At 42.2% G+C, this 20,465-nt stretch overlaps 1 protein-coding gene and 1 long non-coding RNA gene across 5 annotated transcripts in view; one reads left to right on the top strand and one right to left on the bottom strand.

Moving 5' to 3' along the window:
• Positions 1-10,684, top strand: part of crtc1a (CREB regulated transcription coactivator 1a) — a 44,679-nt gene extending 33,995 nt beyond the window's left edge. For all 4 annotated transcript variants that reach the window (XM_090182003.1, XM_090182001.1, XM_090182002.1 and 1 more), the window contains one exon: positions 1,660-10,684. In XM_090182003.1, the coding sequence (XP_090038129.1) occupies positions 1,660-1,868 (209 nt within the window). In that variant the 3' untranslated portion in view covers positions 1,869-10,684. The remainder of the gene's footprint in view (positions 1-1,659) is intronic.
• Positions 10,685-10,845: 161 nt separating this feature from the next.
• On the bottom strand, positions 10,846-18,820 carry LOC149982028 (uncharacterized). The gene is made up of 3 exons (XR_016482456.1): positions 16,830-18,820; positions 16,570-16,675; positions 10,846-10,906 (listed from the first exon to the last, which is right to left on the bottom strand). It is a non-coding gene; the product is annotated as an uncharacterized LOC149982028 (long non-coding RNA).
• Positions 18,821-20,465: the final 1,645 nt, after the last annotated feature.

Genomic DNA, 20,465 nt, shown 5'->3' with positions numbered 1-20,465 from the left:
ATTGAATACCACAGGTGGACTCCAATCAAGTTGTAGAAACATATCAAGGATGATCAATGGAAAGAGGATGCACCTGAGCTCAATTTCGAGTCTCCTAGCAAAGGGTCTGAATATTTATGTAGATAAGGTATCTGTTTTTTTATTTGTAATGAATTTGCAAAAAAGTCTAAACCTGTTTTTGCTTTGTCATTATGGGGTATTGTGTGTAGATTGCTGAGGAATTGTTTTTATTTCATACATTTTAGAGCAAGGCTGTAACGTAACAAAATGTGGAGAAGGTCAAGGGGTCTGAATACTTGAAGGCACGATCCGGTTTTAGTTGTTTATGTTTACAATGGAAGTGTTTTCCCATCCGTTTATACTGCCTGAGGATTTCAATGGCAGAAAAACCCGTGATCTGAGGTGCATTCAACAAGTGAAATAGTTTGCGAACGTTTGCAATCATTAGCTAATGCATTCCATTTGTTTTCTGTTCGTTGACAACGTTAGCTAACAGTATGAGAAGGTAGTGTGTGGCGAACATGTCTGTTTCAAGTCTAAACTGCCGCTACAAATAATAATTTTGACGTATGGTTTCTATTACATGGTAGTAAGAATAGCAAAGTAATTGGCAGTTTGAATATTGCTGTTAAAAAGCCACAGTAATCCACACAAAAAGTAGCCGTTTGTGGCTTCACCGTAAGATTTGTTGTTCATTTAAATTGTTCAACAGAAATTGTTACTTAGTAACATGTTCGCCGCAAGCGGGAGCCTTGTTGAACTCACCCGTCAGCAGTTCTATCCAAGTGCCAATGCTGTTTAGCAAACTATAGGCTTTTACATTTGTTGGATGACATGGAAATAGAGCTCTTTGGTGACGTACACCAGTTGTCGAAAGAATGATGAAAGAACCCCATACCTACTGTAAAATACAGAATCTTTGATTTTTTTTTATGTGGCTATTTTGCTTCCTTGGGCCTTTAAGGTCAACGGCATCATGAACATTCCTCAGTACCAACATTTTAGCCAAAAACCTGGTTTCCTCTGCCAGGAGGCTGAAACTTAGCCGCATGTGGATCTTCTAGCAAGACAATAATCCCAAGCACACATCAAAATCAACAAAGAAATGGTTAATTGACCACAAAATCAACATCTCTCTCTGGACTTTAACCACATTGAAAACCTGTGGTTTGAATTGAAGAGGGCAGTCCATAAGCACAGAAAAAGAATATCAAGAATCTAGAAAGATTCTGTTTGAAGGAATGGTCTAAGATCGAAAAAGGCTCTGTGCTCTTATCCTCTTGAGGTGGAGGCTGCCGGAGTATTGAAAACAGGGGTGCCAATAATTATCACCCCTATCTTTTTGAGAAAAATGTTATTTTTAAACAAAATATTTTTTCCGGAGCATAGAATATAGCTCAGTATTTGTATGATTTTTTGCTCATCTTTATCAAGGGTGCAAATAATTGCAGTCATGACTGTACCTTCATTCCTAACTTCAGCAAAGGTCATTAAAAGTAGAGGTTTTCTGCATTTATTTGGATTTGATTTTGCTTGGCACTCACCTGTTGTTATTGGCTATTCCTTTGAAATATTTAATGAGATCATGTTCTTTATGTGGAGTAAATGCAACTGGAAGACTCTGACCTCTCCTCATCTCTCTACCCATGTCTGTTTTAGCCACAGGAGAGTCTCCACCCAGATTGTCCAAGGGGTTGTCTTCTAGCTCTCTGTCAGCTGACATCAGCTTCGATGCGGACTCTCAGTTTCCCCTAGACGAGCTGAAGATCGACCCGCTGACCCTGGACGGGCTGCACATGCTCAATGACCCTGACATGGTCCTCACTGACCCTGCCACTGAAGACGCCTTTCGGATTGACCGGCTGTAGAGCTGCTGCCAAAGTCACCGACTATGTCGGTGAAACCCGGCCTGAGGTGTTGAGGGCTTGTGTCTAAGGGGAGAGGGCTACTTTTGGGGTGTGGGAGCCCAAGGCGAGGCCCCAGCTGTGAAGTGTGTTCATCCCACCTCGCTTCACCAGCAGCCCCTTTCTAAGAGCTATGGGATAGTGAGGTAGTAGGGAAATTAGTTTGTCAAGAAATGGTCGACACAGTTTGCTTTCTCTCTTCAGAATGGGAAAGATCGATGGCAACATTGTCATGTCTGGTGGATATTGAGCTTATGGTCCTGCTGTGACTAGTTTGTGCTTACCATTCTTCATCCCTTAACTTTTTTACATTTATTTTTTACACATGCATCCTGCTGGCCTTTCTGTTGGATGCTTTGGTTTTTGTAAAGAAGGAAAACAGTAGGGGCTACAGCTACAACACTACATTGGTCTCGCCTCCCATTTGAAGACATTAACTGATTCAAATCATGTCTGCAGGGGAAACGGTTTATCTTTCTCTCACCTGCCATACTAGATTAGCATGTCTTAGCTCATATAATCACTCATCTGCTTTTCAGAACCGCCCTCTCATGGTAAATCTTGCCAGTCACATTTCCGCCAATGCCCTTAACCTCGCTGTCTAACTCACACTAGTTGTATTTATTGGTGCTCTGATTTTTGCCCCGAAGTTGACCAGTATTTTACTTTAGGTTCCCTTCCGAACTTGTCATTTTCATTTCAATCCATCAATTTTGTACAACATGTTTTAGTGCTGGTCAACATCTAAGCGGTTTACTTAGTTGAACAACTAGGAGTTATAACCCTCCCCTTTAGCTTATGATTTTCCAGGGCAGCTGAAGTAAAACCTAAATTCCAGTTTAACAAACCTTGAAAAATCGCTCAGAATCATGTTTGTAGATATAAAAAAAAAAGGGATGTCAGCCTAGCGTCACTTTGGCAATTTATCCATGAAATTACATTTCAGCTGTAATATGCCACCAATGGTAGCTGGTTTTCAGATGCAAACAAGATAAAAAATGATATCTGAACGAATCACTGTGAGTGATAAGATTCTGCCTTATAAGAGTACATGATATGGAAGACTATCATCTCAACTCTCCTTTAAAAAAATGCAGGTTGTTGTGCAACTTGTTTAGACTCTTAAGTAGTGAAGTGTAAACTTTTATCAAGCATCACCGTTTCTTTTCCGATGGCCTGAATCAAATTGGCACTAGTGTGAGAAGAGGACCAAGTTGAGCACAACTAGGGGAGGTTTATCACAACTTACGTTGTTATCCACTGCTTTTCACTTGTTACCATTTTGCTTTTCATATTTGAGGTGGTACTGTATTTCACTTGTCAGCCAAATAGAAATGGACAGAAAGAGCCAAGGTATCACATTTCTGATGCCCTTGTAGTTGCTACTTGTGCATTAGATGTTTTAATTTCAAATAATTGCTTGATCACTCAGTATGGGTACATCTCTGTTGGGTGTAGTCAACAAGGAACTCCTATCACACAACGTCTGTCATAGACTGCAGCGACCGCCAATAAGGGGGAACCCCTCTCCTTTATAAGGCGCTGTCGCTCCTTCCTGCCTCACTTTTCATTCTTCCTTACGATGACGTAATACTGCTAATATACTCTCCTCAGCATTGATTTAGACTACAGTTTCCTGCTGAACTGTTGATAGGTGAACCCGTGTGGTTCGCTGTTGAGTGTAGGAATCTAGCTTTTTGTTGAGTGTTTAGCTTTTTACCCAAAAGTAAAATTTCCTCTGTCTCTGGCTAGCTAGCGTCACACAGCTAGTTCTACCCTACCAGCGCACCTAGCTACCACTTCCTGCTGCTTATTCCCAATGATGTGGAGGAAGGAAGAAACTTGGCTTGGTCCTGCTTCAGGTGAATTTAACCCAGCTAGCTCACAAAGAATGCACCTTCTCTTTAGCTAGCAGTGTGCTAGCACCAGCTAGGTTACTAACCCTTGGGGTGAAAACCAGCTTCCTATGCCAGGACTAGCTAGCTACCCAGCTAAGCGTCGGTGAGCACACGACTAGAGCTCTCTCCTGGCGTAGGTAGCATTCCTTCCTCCTGCCTAACTTTCCAGCGGCCTTGCTGACCAGGTTGACCGGTCTTGCCTATAGGTACTGCGGTCTTGGGAGATTCTCTAGCCTATAGAGCAAAGCTCAGCGTGCCACCCTAGGCTTGTAGCTCACTCCAACAGTGAGCTACACTCCAACACTGGCTCTCTTTCCAGCGTGCTTGCAATAGCTAGGCAACTAACCCACAAGGTGAACTCTAGCTAGCTACCGACAGGACTTCTAGCTACACAGCTGAGCATCAGCAGCACACACACAGCCCAGGGTTTTCCTGTCGAACGCTAGCTAGCTAAAGCCAGGACTAGCTCCATAGCTAACGTCAGCCAGTACACGCTCAGAGCTAGCTCCCTCTGCAAGCTCTTGCTACCTACACTGGGTAGCATTATTTCCCCTCGCTGGATACGCTGGCCGGTCTTGCCTCTCGGCACTGCAGTCGTGGGATATTTTCAGCCTGTAGAGAGTCAACCTCTCAAGCTAACAAAGTGCTAACTACAGCTAGGCATTTAGCCCACTGGGCTACTACTAGCTAGCTGAACTGTAAGTACTCCATGGTCAGGCAGGCTTTGAGTAACATGTATAACCCGGCTGACAAAACAATTTCTTCCGGAGTTATGGCTACTGTATTTCCTTGTACTGGGCAAACTAAGCCAAGCACTCAAATTCTTGGAATTACTAGCTAGTTATTGCTAAAACTGACTGTTTACACCGCACAGTACTATGGTCAAAAGAGGCTTTCCAGACCGAAGAGTAACACAGGTCTTCTCGGCTAGCATGGTGCTAGCTACAGCCAGAAGAGTAAGCCACTGGGTGAACACTGGCTAGCTAATACCAATTATGAGGACCTCATGGCTTAACGTCGTCTAGCAGACGATTGATTACCCTGATTACTGCAAGTATTGTATGGCATGAACCGAGAACTGTTCAATGCTAGCTTAAGCTATTCTACCAGCCATCCCGACAAACACCAACTAGTTAGCTAACTACCGCCTGGATATTACTAGCCTAACCCTCATACGTACTTAGTCTAGCACCCAGTTTCTTTGTGTTTACTGTTTGAACTGGTCCCAATTGTATGATCCGGTCCACGAGACGGCAAAGACAGGCTAGCTGATGTTAGTTGTAACCGGGCACAAGTGCCCTCCAAGCTAAGCTCTCCCCTTGGTTCAGGTTCAAGCCGAGGCTGGGCGGGTAGAATTCAGTCACCAACAAGCACTGTCCCCACCCGATGCTTACAGCACCTCACCTCCAGAAATATATTGCTCTTTGTCCCACTTGCCACATAGCCTGTTTTTTTTTCTATAAATCAAAATCAAATCGAAGTTGGTCGCGCACACACTCTTTTGCAATGTTATCGCAGGTGCAGCGAAATGCTTATGTTTCTAGCTCCAACAATGCAGAAATATCTAGCAATACAATAACAATGCACACATAATCCAAAAGTTAAAAGAAATTAACACAACAGAATGAGCATTATCAGAACGAGCAATTTCAAAGTTCAGAATATAAATAATCATTCACAGGAAGATGGGAATGGACATGGGGATGAATGTGGGAAAGGTAGTGGAAAGGTAGTGGTTGAGAGACAGAGGTAATGAATACACTTTACACAATACTATAACTGATAGCACAAGTAGAGCAACAAGACTATTAAAGGGAAGGATGAAAATGTATATGCTACCTGCACATATGACAATACAGTTATACACAAAGACGGCATACAACAATAGTAACAACTAACTATTAAGAACAATATATAAATGTCACACAACTCACTTTGGGCACGCACAAAATCCCACAAGTCCAGAGATATGAGTGAGTCCAGTTGTTGATGGGCAGAGACAGACTGTTTCTCTCTGCCACTTGAGGGAGACTGCAAGTATTGTGTGACCTGCAGAGTCAAGAGGATAGGCATATATCCGGCCCCTTAGTAACCTCCCTGGCAACCTATCAGAGCAAAGGTCACACAGGTTAGAGAGGCAGGTTTATGGTACCCCTAGACTCTCAGGCTCCGGTCGTGGGGGAAGGGGAGTGGAGTGTGCAGCTTAGGGTTGTGTGGTGCTGATAAGTCACCGGCAGGGAATTTGTAACAAATACAGTAGAAAAGTAGTGTTCAATAACTCTATGTACATAGAGCAGCAGTCTCTAAGGTGCCGGGTAGAGTAGCGGGTGGTAGCCGGCTAGTGATGACTGTTTTAACAGTCAGATGGCTTGTCCCAGCTTTGATGCTGGGACTGTTGCTGAGGTCCTTGATGATGGTGGCTGAGGTCCTTGATGATCTTGGTCTTCCTGTGACAGTGTGCTGTAGATGTCCTGGAGGGCAGGCAGTGTGCCCCAGGTGAAGCGTTGGGATGACCGTACCACCCTCTGGAGAGTCCTTCGACTACGGATGGTGTAGTTGTACCGTGGGGTGATACAGCCCAACAGAATGCTCTCAATGGTGCATCTGTTGAAGTTTGTGAGGGTGTCAGGGGCCAAGCCAAATTTATTCCGCCTCCTGAGGTTGGAGAGGGGGGATGTTTAGAAGGGGACAACGGATAAGCCATAAGGAACTCAGGTTCCTGGCTACGCAGCTGACTGTCCATACACAGGCGAAGCCCCAGAACCAGAGCAAGCCTGGAGGTTAACAATCCTTCGATGCAGTCACAGCAACATTCCACCCTCCTAAAGCCCCCTGGTGGCCAGGATGGCCAGTGACTCTATTTTGTTCAAACCCATGGAGACACACTAGAAGCTCCCTGCCCTACCCTCTCTCCAGTTCAGTGTAGACTTATGTCCCCACCCTGTGGTATGAGAGAAATGCTACTATGTTTGTTCTACCCATCTACTACACAGGGACTTATCTTTGGCCTCGTTAACAGTGAGATCCGCCCCATTCATAGCTCTCCCCCCTGGCTCTGTTGTTCCAGCCAGGGCCAGAAGACTATGTGTTCGCTCTCCCTCCATACTGCTTAGGTCAGAAAGGAGCAGGACGGCAGTACACCAGTTGCCATCAAGCGCCATCCCCGTGCACTATACCTCTTTTATAACCTTTTTCTCTTACATCCAGGCCCCTCGCCAACAGCACAGAGCTAATTTATTATAATGAAAGAGTTGACACCTCGTTTGCGCTGCTAGAGGGCATCCTTGCCTCAGGCGAACGAGGGTCTCGGCACCTATAGCATGCACCCCTACTGGCTGGGAAAGATTGTTGCACATGCACAGTCTCCCCCGGGTGATGTACAGGGTTGCTTAGGAACGGCAGGCATCAGCCCTGATGTCTTCGCATTTCGGTGACTTTCGGGAATTCGTCTCTATTGCCACATCCTTTTATTAGAGCCAGGGAACATAATGTATTTGCTTCTTGGTTCTTGAAAAAGGAGGAGGGGAGCAGGTGCTGTCGGACTAGGCCACGGACAGCTATCCTTTAAGCCTGCAGTGCTATTCTGCCTCTTCCTTGTACTTTGCATTTGGGCTACTACCTGCTTTGTTCTCCTTCATAGGAAAACAAGCAATAAGGTGGGTGCAGCAGAGGGGCTGCTCAGATTAAGGATGTGACAAATTGGAGGGAGAAAAAAATCATACAATAAGAAAAATGCATACATTCCATTTGTATTCACAATGCAGCTGCGCAATGGTTTGGGTCTCAAGGTGCGTCCCTTTCAGATGGTTAAGCATTGCACCTCTACTAACATTGCTGTACCTCAATACATTGCTGTACCTCAATTCCGCCTCCCAAAGTTTGCATTTCCTTCTCATTTATCTTCTCAAGGTATTGCCATACAGGACTTGGTTGCTGTCGCTTGTCTTTCTCTGACATTTTTCCAACTGTTGATGGCGACGATGATGTAGTGGTGGAGAGTCGACTCTAGAATGGTTGATTCTATGACTCCTTGAGTGTCAACTCCCATTTCTGAGTGTCGAGATTCGATTCAGTAATTTCTGGAATGGAGGAGACTGATTAGTTGCTGTACTTCCGAGAACACAAACACTTGCATCTTTCATAAAGGGCTAGCGAGCGATGGAGAGAGAGGGGACGGGTTATAGTAGGCAGGTACAAATCCCTTGGGCTGGTCACTAAAGTTCTCCATCCACTTAGTTAACTGTCCTTCAACGTCATTTCTATCCTATCCTACTATAGAGGGATTTGACTGCATTGACGACTCGCAACTGCTAGGGCACGTTCGCCATTTTCATCTGGCAGACTGGTTCCCAGACTGTTAGAGACAGCAGGCACGCTTCACCATTGCTGCTAGCTAAAGCCATAGCACCGTTGTGCATCATGCACATCCCACACCACTGACCCGGGCTGGCCTCCATGTCCTGCTGTTTGTTACATTGGTGCTAGATATGGGATGGTGACCAAGGCACCATTGGAACACAACATGCGTGTGTTAGTGGCAGATCTGCTCTGTTCCTCTGTATTGCACTCTTAAAACCGAGACTGATTCAGACGTCTAGCCTCCACACTGTTGGTAGGCCTGGCTGTCACCAGATGGTATACATGGGTGCTGGAGCAATATGACGAGGGAAGCCTCCCTCTAGCAGTGCGCGCTAAGGAGGGATTGTGATACACGCACCAACATCTCCAGCCCTGTTTTGGGCCCTGCCGTTCTCACTTGGGTTCCAGTACAGCAGGCGGACTTCGCCTACGACCAGTGACCAAGCAGATAGTCCCACCCTGGAACATCTAGGGTGCTTGAGAGTAATTTTCACAGCCGATGGAAAGCGTGGAAATGAGTTTCTCTCATTTAATACCGCTTTACTTGGCCATTTGTATCCACAAAGCGGGTGAGTGAGCTGCACGCACTGTCAGTTTCACCACTAGTGCTTGTTCCTTGCCCTGGGGTTATCCACGGTTATTTCAACATAAATATTTTTTTTGTACTTAAAGATTAGTAGGGCTTCTATCATCTCTCTTTAGAGCCGTTGGCTTTTCACCCACCACTTATTTCTCCATGGAGGAATATTGTTTCCACTGCTTGTGCTCCACATATTTTGTGCTTCTACGTGGACAGGATGAGAGCCCTGAAAGGACTTCCCTAATGTAAGGAGACCCATTTCTCGACCAGGTATTTGTCCTTTGGATAAGTGGAGATTATTATAAGGCATATAATAGCAAGGGGTGACTACCTCTGGAGGGCATCAGAGCTCATTCCACCAGAGGTGTGGCTGCGTCACGGGCATGGTTTAAGAAGGTATCTCTGGGATATTAGTCCTCCATGAATTTTACCGATCTCACCGGCACGTGTGCTTCGAGTCAGCACATCTGAGAGTTGATTCTGTCTAGATTACCTGGAGAGTGTAAGAGCCCTACAGGAGTTGGCTAAATCCCATACTGAGTGATCGAACGATTATTTGAAATAGAATGTGACGTTACTTAACCCTGGTTTTATGATAATGACTGAGGTCACTTAGCTCGTTGCCATTCACACAATCTGTGTATGGAAGAACGTATACTTGTACAAGTAACGCAGGAGGGGGCGTCAGCGCCTTATAAAGGAGTGGAGTCTATTGGCTGTCGCCCCTGTCTGTCTACGACAGATGTTGTGTGATAGGAGTTCCTTATTGACTACGACCAATGGAGACATACCCATACATATGGAGTGACCTCACTCATCTTATCCTAGAACCGTGATTATGCTAAGTAACCTTACATTTCGCTCCCTGGTAATTGATGTTTTGTTTAAATTAGTTGTCTTTTTAAAAATTGGATTTTGCTTATGGTATCTATGCAGAACAAATTAATTGATTGAAGACAGAGTTATTAGCAATCTAATAGGCATAAGCAAGTACCTAAACTAAGTACCTACCATGCTTATTTGTACGGTACCATTTTGATAGCTTTTTCAGCAAAGAAAATAAGCATTTTGACATGTTTCATTCGCTACTTTTTGTTGAACATTTTAGTTTGGGTCTTCCACTTCACAGATGAGAATGCAAATTATATATTCTGCACGTTGGCTTTGGCAGAAACGGTAAAAAAGTATGACAAAAGAGAAACTTGAGGATTACGCTGCATATCTAAGAACATTAACCCCTATATGTGACTCCCATGGATGTGTCTGAGGTTGATTATTTTTACTGCTGAAAGTTGATGATTTCATGATTCAACTGCCTCTATTAGAACAGCATTTCTGCCACCAGAATGTATTTCATCACATCGCCATAGAGTACTATCATAATCTCAACATCTTCATATGAACCTCAGCATCGACCACATTGTTTTTGATGACACCCTTACATCATACTCTAGGTGTTTCACTTCAAAATCAAAGGGACGTGGCATGCGATTTGGAGTTTGGTTCAGTACTGTTAATGTCTCTCTCATATTTAATATTTGTGTGTGTACTTGTCAATCGTTTCCCACTCATTGTCATTGGAAAAGTCCATCAGTTTTCCCACCAGCTTTTCTGGATGTATAGTGTCAGAATTTCAGTGATGTTGTAGATGTCGGCTATACAGTTTACCTGTTAGTAGTCAATGTCAAGTGAGCTTTTCTTGTGAGTAATTCCCTTGGATGTAGCCATGACATTATCCAGAATTGTTTTTTTTTGCACTTTACTTACAACTTTAGAACATTGAACCCTGGTATTTGTTTCACCCCCCTCTGAGCGACTGTTATGTGCACTGGACTTGTTTTCCCCTGTATTCGGTCAAACTTGCCTTGTTAAAAAAAAAAAAGAAAAAGTATTTTTGAAAAGCATATGTGTATTGTCTATATAAAAGAGGTGATTTTTATAAACTTTGTATTTTTGGATAGAAATGAGATTTCTCACTGCACAACAGATACAGCTGGACATGTTTTCAAGCTACATAGTTTGAGTATAATTCATGCAGGGAGAAGTAACCATGAAATAGGGAAGCCATTGGATGTACCACCATTGATGCATCAAGGGGTGCTGTGGTAAATTACACTTTAATATTACAATTTGTCATGGACAGGAGTAAGAACAGTCATCTTGTTCTGCAAAGAGTATACAAACAACCCCCATTATTATCATAGAATATATACTATGTAATTTGCTAGCCACAGAACCAGGTGTGTAAATTCACCTGAAAGAAATACCACTAGTGGTGCGATTATGTCAAAATAGGGTCACCTGTGGAGAAATGAGGGAATCCTTTCAAAGCCTGGTTTTGGTTTTATTTTCTTTTTGCAGGACGTAACATATCATTGTGCACAATTTTCAGTGACCCGTTTTGGCTTGTGAGCACTACTTTCTAAACTACTGGCTGAAATTATACTCAACTTTTATAACGCATCTTTAATGTGCAGCTCATACAGTAGCAGGAAGCATAATGCATTGTGAGTGCACACAAATGATTGTGCCTTTGTGCTATGTTGGAGTTTGTTATTTGAAAGTTAACTAAATGCTTGTCTCATATGTTAGTGAATCCTCTTGTTCCATCATATTTCACTATGTTTACAGTTAATACATGCAGCATCACCATTTACCATAGATAGATACAAGGGAGTTCCTTAAAGGATCTGTTGGTTCAGTGTCAGCTGGTCAAGCATGCAAAACATTATCGGTTATAGATCTGAAAATGAGAACTGTTTTGAATTCAATGTCGTCTTCTGATGTTTAGCACTTGGTTTTTACTTTTGTTTTGTTCCGTTTTGTGACACTTTACTTTTACATACTCATCATTATTTGATTTCTTCCGCTCGCTCTAGTACTTAAACAACTTAAGCTATTAAGACGAAACCAATTTCCAAATGTGAAGACTGCCCCAACTTATATTGCTTTTGAAAATATTTGTGATATTATTTATACCTGAATTAAATACATTTGCACACATTTGCATAAAATAAATTGCCAACAGTAACTCTTAAACCATTAAAGCTAGAGGTACTAAATCAACTTTCACATGTTCACGTGATTTATGGTTTAAGAGTTAATGTTGGTGATTTATTTTATGCAAATGTGTATAAATTCCAATTCTTTAGAACTTAGTTCAACTATAACTATATACAATTGCATCAAATAAAATAGCATGCACACCACATTTTCTTCAGGAAATGTACTTTTCTAGTTTAGCTTGGTTTTATTTTTTGGTTTTTTTTAATGCAAAATATTAATTGTAGACTAAGGAAGAAAAGTGGAATAGACCTTTGTTTAAATGTGGTTTAATGTTATGTTTTCCTTGTTTGGTAAATTGTCTTTGTTTTTGATTCGAACAGTGGCAAGGCCTCACATACAAACTGGATTGTCAATCCAAAAGCAACAGATTTTTGTTATCAGCCTTTTATGCAAATGTAGATGCAATTTGTTGGTACGTGCTTATACATTTGATCTTATATGTGCTTTTGAGCTAGAGATGGTGCCCACTGAAGTGTATTCTTTTTGTCGAGTGCGTAGACTGGCTGTTTATATTGCTTTTCGGTATAAATGTTTTTGTGATATGTCAAAAGTGAAAATTGTTGTTATATGCACTGAGAGTCATGTGCTGCACTATGTCATTGTGGCTCTGTTCTGTCTTTCTGACTTAGAAGTATCGGTTAATCTAAAGTTTTTCAGACTGATCCAAACTCCAAATTGCTCCCTGTGTTTTTACAATCAGTTGTTGTCTTTTCTTTAAAACAATGTTTTCATGTAGTAAATCTGACTGATTTGATACGTCTATTATTACTGCCACCATTTTTGCACTAATATTCAGCTATTCTAATGGTTTACACTCAAACGTTTACAGAAGCAACCGTTTACAAAGAATGGAGCAAGTTTTGATGTTTTGTGTGTGTGTAGGTTCATGTAATTGATATAAATAAGGAGGAATTTGGGGAATATAAACTGGACCCTTGCCACCCACACAAGATACTGTAAACCCATTAGCTTCCCCTTTGACACCAGACAGGTATTACATAGCCAAACATGGCCATCTCAAAGTTAACTGCCCGGCAATTGACAGCTTCCCTTAAGTCATGGCTGTGACAATGGAGCTGTCCAATTCTGAAACTGACAGAGATCCAGGCTAAATAGTTGCAAAGGATAGGGAAAATAACTGTATTTACCAGTTTTTACAAGATATATATAAAGTTGTATATACTTCCAATAATATAAATATTTAGAAATGTGATTTGTATGTTCCCTTTTACAGAGAGTGAGTGTGTAAGTGATGGCTATGTGCTAAGTTGTTTTGAGTGAATGGAAAAGTCAGCCGTTGCTTTCTCACAGGCTATGAACCAGCGTTTCCCAAACTCCGTCCCCGGCACCCCAAAGGGAGCACGTTTTTTTTTTTTTTTTTTTGCCCTAGCACTACACAGCTGATTAAAATCAACTAATCATCCAGCTTTAATTATTTGAATCAGCTGTCTAGTGCTACGGCAACAAAAAAAACGAAACGCTGCTGTAAGCCGTTAAATGTGCGAGTTGCTATTTTACCTTCATTCCCTTGTGTTGTCAGATGAGTTATCATACTATTGTTGTTTTTTTACATGCAACGGGTGAACCATTAAGGAAACTGAAGTTCATAAATCATCCCTTTAACTCTTTTTTAATGTTCAAGTAATGCACTTGTTTAGAGCACTTTGTTTATCTGTCATTTACTAAAATGTGTTTCTGTCAAAGGTTTAGAGTTAAATACTCCACTTTCCCACTATCTCCAAGTTTTAGTTTTGTTAGATTTGAGAATTACATCCTTTTATAACAGGGCACTTGTCTATGAATTGTTTACATTTAGAAAAGGATAATATTTATGAGGAAACCACAATCTGCTTTATCTTAACAGTTTGTTTCTTGCTGCATAACCTACCGCATAAAGATTGACATGTGACTGACTTTTCCTGCTTGATACCTTGAGGTAACTCTCAGTGTTTATCCTACATTCATTTAACGGTGGCGGGCCGCTGCTGCTAAATCGTTGACGCCAAGGCAACATTTTTTGCTTTTCGGGATGGTTATGTTTTCAGTGTAAACTTAAATGACCAAAACCAGATATAAAGTATATAGAAAAGGTCATGAGGCTATATATTTTTAAATGTGATCATCTTTGAAAACTAACACCAAAATAAAAACTAGACAGTCAGGGATAATCTAAAATTCCAAAAATGTCATGGCATGGGGCCCGCATTCATTTTGTTATACTATCTGAGTGACTCAAACATTAGAACATGGCATAAGTCATGGTAAAATGTGTAGAATTGCAGGAAATTAGCTTTAAAGCGGACATTTTATCTCTGCGGCCAAGTAGAGGGCCTTAAGAAAACATACCCACCCGCCACCGCTGCTGAAAATAATCCTAGTGGAAGCACTTAGAAACTCTTTCTCCATGGTAATGAATGACAAAATAACCCCTAATGACTCAAAAAGGCTTGATGTGATAACTGACTTGCCTAGTTAAATAAAAGTTAAAAATGTATTTATTTATACATAAAATTTAACCATGTGACTAAAACCTGCTCACCCAAAGCATCTCCCGTAAGCTCTGACGAAGGCCGTGAGGCTGATACCTAAAGCTTATTAAAGATCAGTGATACTATCAAGAGCAGTGTGTGGTTTCCTTTCTCCTTCATCTCCAGTAGGATAAAATGCAGATCTCAATATCAGAATATAAATGTTTAATTGGTTAGAGGCAATACATGTTGAAAGGGTAAACGAATCAGACAGACCGTAATTGTTTGATCATTCAATAGTTCCCACAAAAAGACATGTGCATTTAATGGGGGATGACCCACTCTAGTGGTCCTTTCTTCATACAACGGCAGCTAAATTGTAATATAATGTATTTTCCTTTAGAGTACGATTTACTTGAACGTTGCACATGCATTTGACTGCAATGTCTGGATACTACACCTTCTGTACTCACAGCAACAGGACACAGTTATGCTCATCAAATATGCAAATCCTAGCATTCAGCAGCAGTTTGGCAATCCTGTACTTTTGTTGAGCTGGCCCTTTTAAAATGAATGGATCAACTCTTGTTCTCTAAATTGTGCTTTTATATAAAAGGGAGAAAGCAGGCCCAAAAAAATCCAAGTTGGCTATATTATGTGCTAAATAACGGATGTTAAGCTTCTACTCAAATCGTACCTAATGTATTTTTCTTGTGTGAAGGCTTCTGTCTTAGTATCTTTGCATTACTATTTGTAAATGAAATGACATTAAATAAAAATCAAAGCATATCAATGTGACTGACCCATTGAATGTTGTTTCATTGTTGTACAATGTCTCCATCTGCTGGACATGAGCTATAGAAGCTGTGAAACGTTCACACACAGTAAGATATATTGAAATTGTTACTGAAACAGTCACATTCAGGTCTTATATCAGTATCAGTATCAACTTTTTGTAGAAAGACTGCATTTAGTCATTTGTCTCATTTCTGCAGTGTTGGGAGTTTCCCAGGTGTCACTGGAAAGAACCTTATTCTCCTGGTATTTTTGTTTTTTTATTTAATTAGGCAAGTCCGTTAAGAACAAACTCTTATTTACAATGACGGCCTACCCCAGCCAAACCCTAACGATGCTGGGCCAATTGTGTGCCACTCTATTGGACTCCCAATCTGTTGTGATACAGCCTGGAATCGAACCAGGGTCTGTAGGCTATTGTAAGCCAATTTGATTGAAAACATTGTTGGTGCCTTCCACCCAGGTGTGTGTGTGTGTAGCCAGAGAGGAAGAGGCGGAGCGAGAGGATTTACGCTGCCCAAAGTCTGTCCGTGTGAGATAAGCCCTCTTTTTGTATGGAGGTCTATGAGAGCGAGTTGAATTACGTGAAGCATATTTGATAGAATATACATTTAGTTACAAATGTTGTGTCGACTTTGAGAGAAACGACTTTGTTGTGCCTGTTGTTCATGCACGCATCTGCCCTCTCATTGGCTAGAATGGTCCCGCCTGATCTTTCCATTGTTAGAGCGGTCACTCGACTATCTTCTCAATATAATAGATCATCTTTGGTCTAGTTAAGGTACTGGCCGTCTCAAAACCGCAATGCATCATGGATAAATTGTGACTGACTGCTCTACAAACTGCTGACTGCTCTAGTTATTTATGATACAAGGTTCTTTGTAGATCAGTCAGTCGGCTGCAATGTTGAACAAGCCCATTGTGAAGCTTGTGCATTGCGCCTGGCCTACCACAAGAGTCGCTAATGCGCGATGGGACCAGAACATCCCTGCCGGCCGAACCCTCCCCGCTGAGCCCATTGTGCACCGCCCCATGGGTCTCCCGGTCGCGGCCGGATTATACAGAGCCTGGACTCGCCTTAAACCACTGCGCCACCCTGGAGGCCCCACCAGTGCACTACTTTTGTGAAGAAAATCTATTTTCACAATTTTTGTATTTGTTATTATTTTTTTATGATTTTTAAGGGGGTGCTGCACCCCTATTTCCTGTGGCTATTCACTCCTAAACAACGTAATTTTTTTTAAAAACTTGTAAAGTCTACACATTAGTCCACTCTAACATATTCTAGTTTTTTTTTAAAACAGAACTGTATTGAGATTTAATGTTTAATTGATGAGAACATTTGCAGAATGTCTACCAAAATGCCTCTTTCTCCAGCTTCCCCCACTGCCGGACACCGGGTTTCCTCATCACCATATTTGGTGGTGACAAAATCCAACTCCAGCCTCAGCCTCCTTTATAGAGCTCCAACCTGAAGATCACTGACGTCAATACTTTACCTTGTATTTTTCTGAATTCCCAGTTGTCTTGAACGCACCATGAAGGCAGGGGGGAAACGAGGTTGACTCATTCGGTCAGTGGTCTTCAGGTCATAAAGTCGGAGCTCTAGAAAGAGTTAGATGACCGTTGAAATCAAATTTTCCCAATCAGAGCTCATTTTATGTCAAGGGTACATTTTGCCTGTATAGAGAAAATATTTCAAGAGTCTGAATAAGAATAAAATTGGTTATAGCCAAAGAAAAATAACAAACATTCGTACCTATGCTGTCAATGTTGTAAGATTGATGGAATCCTCTCCAAGTCAGCAAGTTCCCTGCATAGACCTAACCAAATATCTTTTGAGAGTGCATGTTAATTTTTACAGCATTTTGTTACTTTATTTAACTAAGTCAGTTAAGAACAAATTCTTATTTACAGTGACGGCCTACCAAAAGGCCTCCTGCGTGGGATAGGATTAAAAATAAATGTAAAAAAAAAAAAAATAGGACAAAACACACATCAGGACAAGAGACACTACATAAAGAAAGACCTAAGACGACAACATATGTCAGCAGCACATGACAACACAGCATGGTAGCAGCACAAAACAGGGTACAAACGTTGTTGGGCACAGACAACAGCAAGAAGGTAGAGACAACAATACATCACGCAAAGCAGCCACAACTGTCAGAGTGTCCATGATTGAGTCTTTGAATGAAGAGATTGACTCTTACTCGGTTTTTCGGATGACTGCCTTGCCTGGTTCACCAATTACTTTGCAGACAGAGTTCAGTGTGTCAAATCGGAGGGTATGCTGTCCGGTCCTCTGGCAGTCTCTATGGGGGTGCCACAGGGTTCAATTCTCGGGCCGACTCTTTTCTCTGTATATATCAATGATGTTGCTCTTGCTGCGGGCGATTCCCTGATCCACCTCTACGCAGACGACACCATTCTATATACCTTCGGCCCGTCATTGGACACTGTGCTATCTAACCTCCAAACGAGCTTCAATGCCATACAACACTCCTTCCGCGGCCTCCAACTGCTCTTAAACGCTAGTAAAACCAAATGCATGCTTTTCAACCGATCGCTGCCTGCACCCGCATGCCCAACTAGCATCACCACCCTGGATGGTTGCGACCTTGAATATGTGGACATCTATAAGTACCTAGGTGTCTGGCTAGACTGCAAACTCTCCTTCCAGGCTCATATCAAACATCTCCAATCGAAAATCAAATCAAGAGTCGGCTTTCTATTCCGCAACAAAGCCTCCTTCACTCACGCCGCCAAGCTTACCCTAGTAAAACTGACTATCCTACCGATCCTCGACTTCGGCGATGTCATCTACAAAATGGCTTCCAACACTCTACTCAGCAAACTGGATGCAGTCTATCACAGTGCCATCCGTTTTGTCGCTAAAGCACCTTATACCACCCACCACTGCGACTTGTATGCTCTAGTCGGCTGGCCCTCGCTACATATTCGTCGCCAGACCCACTGGCTCCAGGTCATCTACAAGTCCTTGCTAGGTAAAGCTCCGCCTTATCTCAGTTCACTGGTCACGATGGCAACACCCATCCGTAGCACTCGCTCCAGCAGGTGCATCTCACTGATCATCCCTAAAGCCAACACCTCATTTGGCCGCCTTTCGTTTCAGTACTCTGCTGCCTGTGACTGGAACAAACTGCAAAAATCGCTGAAGTTGGAGACTTTTATCTCCCTCACCAACTTCAAACATCAGCTATCTGAGCAGCTAACCGATCGCTGCAGCTGTACATAGTCTATTGGTAAATAGCCCACCCATTTTCACCTACCTCATTCCCATACTGTTTTTATTTATTTACTTTTCTGCTCTTTTGCACACCAATATCTCTACCTGTACATGACCATCTGATCATTTATCACTCCAGTGTTAATCTGCAAAATTGTAATTATTCGCCTACCTACCTTCGCCTAAAAGGGGAGTCAAAAGGCATGAGGCCTTTTGCACACATTGTATATAGACTCCCCTTTTTTTTCTACTGTGTTATTGACTTGTTAATTGTTTACTCCATGTGTAACTCTGTGTTGTCTGTTCACACTGCTATGCTTTATCTTGGCCAGGTCGCAGTTGCAAATGAGAACTTGTTCTCAACTATCCTACCTGGTTAAATAAAGGTGAAATAAATAAAACTGAGAGATTGAGACTGAACTGAAAAGACGAGTGACACAGTGATGTGTATGTGTAGCGGGTTTCTTATGTACCACAGGAGAACCAAGAAATGAAGAGCGTTTTCTTGACTGAGGATAACGGGAGCTACGGGTAGCTACGGGTAGTACCAGGGTGTTAGTAGGTGACACAAGCACCCAGATGCACCCAGATGAAATCAAAAATATTTAATGAAACAAAAACCGAAGATGTTAACATCATTCAGCTACTAGCTGCCTACATAACATCAACAGGCAGCACCAGTAGCGCAACAATTCAAAATAGACACCAAAAGTGAAGTTCCTGGCAATCATAGCGATCTGACTCCCCCCCTTCTGTCTGAACTTGGAATATTCCTGTTCTCGGGTTTTGGCCAATGACCCTCAACCTGGTTGTTCTGTTCTGCGTTGTGTACAATTCTAATAATTTGAAGTTTGATGGAATAACCCTTTTAACTCTACTACATATGCTTTGGGGGCCTTTAACAGAATGTGACTGGCAGAACGGGTGCTATGTGGAGGATGAGGGCTGCAATAGATATCTCAGATAGGGGGAAGTGAGGGGGTAAGTAAGAGGGTTTTATAAATAAGCAACAACCAGTGGGTCTTGTGACAAGTATACAGAGATGACCAGTTTACAGAGGAGTATAGAGTGCAGTGATGTGTCCTATAAGGAGCATTGATGGAAAATCTGATGGCCGAATGGTAAAGAACATCTAGCCACTCTTTAGCCTGCAGCTTTGATATGTGCTGAGAGAAGGACAGTGTACCATCTAGCCATACTCCCAAATACTTGTAGGAGAGGAGTACCTCAAACTCTAAACCCTCAGAGGTAGTAATCACACCTGTGGGGAGAGGGGCATTCTTCTTACCAAACCACATGACCTTTGTTTTGGAGGTGTTCAAAGAAAGCTTGTTGGACACTAAGAAAGCTTTGTTCTTGAGCGTTTAACACAAAATCCGGGGAGGGGCCAGTTGAGTATAAGACTGTATCATCTGCATATAAATGGATGAGAGAGCTTCCTACTGCCTGAGCTATGTTGTTGATGTAAATTGAGAAGAGCATGGGGCCTAGGATCAAGCCTTGGGTTACACCCTTAGTGACAGGCAGTAGCTGAGACAGCAGATGTTCTGACTTTATACACTACATTCTTTGAGAGAGGTAGTTAGCAAACCAGGCCAAAGACCCATCAGAGACACCAATACTCCTTAGCCGGCCCACAAGAATGGAAAGGTCTACTGTATCAAAAGCTTTGGCCAAGTCAATAAAAATAGCAGCACTACATTTCTTAGAATCAAAGGTAATGGTGACATCATTGAGAACCTTTAAGGTTGCGGTGACACATCCACAACCTGAGCGGAAACCAGATTGCATACCAGAGAGAATACTATAGACGTCAAGAAAGCCAGTCAGTTTTCCAACACTTTTGATAAACATGGAAAAATTGAAATATGCCTATAACAGTTAGGATCAGCTTGATCTCCCCCTTTAAATAAAGAACCAACCGTGGCTGCCTTCCAAGCAATGGGAACATCCCCAGAGGAGAGAAAGGCTTGGCGATTATAGGGGCAGCAACCTTAAAGAATGGGTCTAAACCATCAGACCGAGATGGTTTCTTGGGGTCAAGTTTAAGGCACTCCTTTAGCACCTCGGACTCAGTGACCGCCTGCAGGGAGAAACTTTGTAGCAGGGCAGGGATTATCGAGGTGGAGTAACTCTGCAAATCAT

The sequence above is a fragment of the Oncorhynchus mykiss genome, chromosome 8 (assembly GCF_057628025.1).
Source record: "Oncorhynchus mykiss isolate SJ-2025 chromosome 8, ASM5762802v1, whole genome shotgun sequence".
In the NCBI taxonomy this organism is placed as follows: Eukaryota; Metazoa; Chordata; class Actinopteri; order Salmoniformes; family Salmonidae; genus Oncorhynchus; species Oncorhynchus mykiss.
Note: the sequence above shows the minus strand (reverse complement) of the source record. Positions and strands in the feature narration are given on the sequence as shown.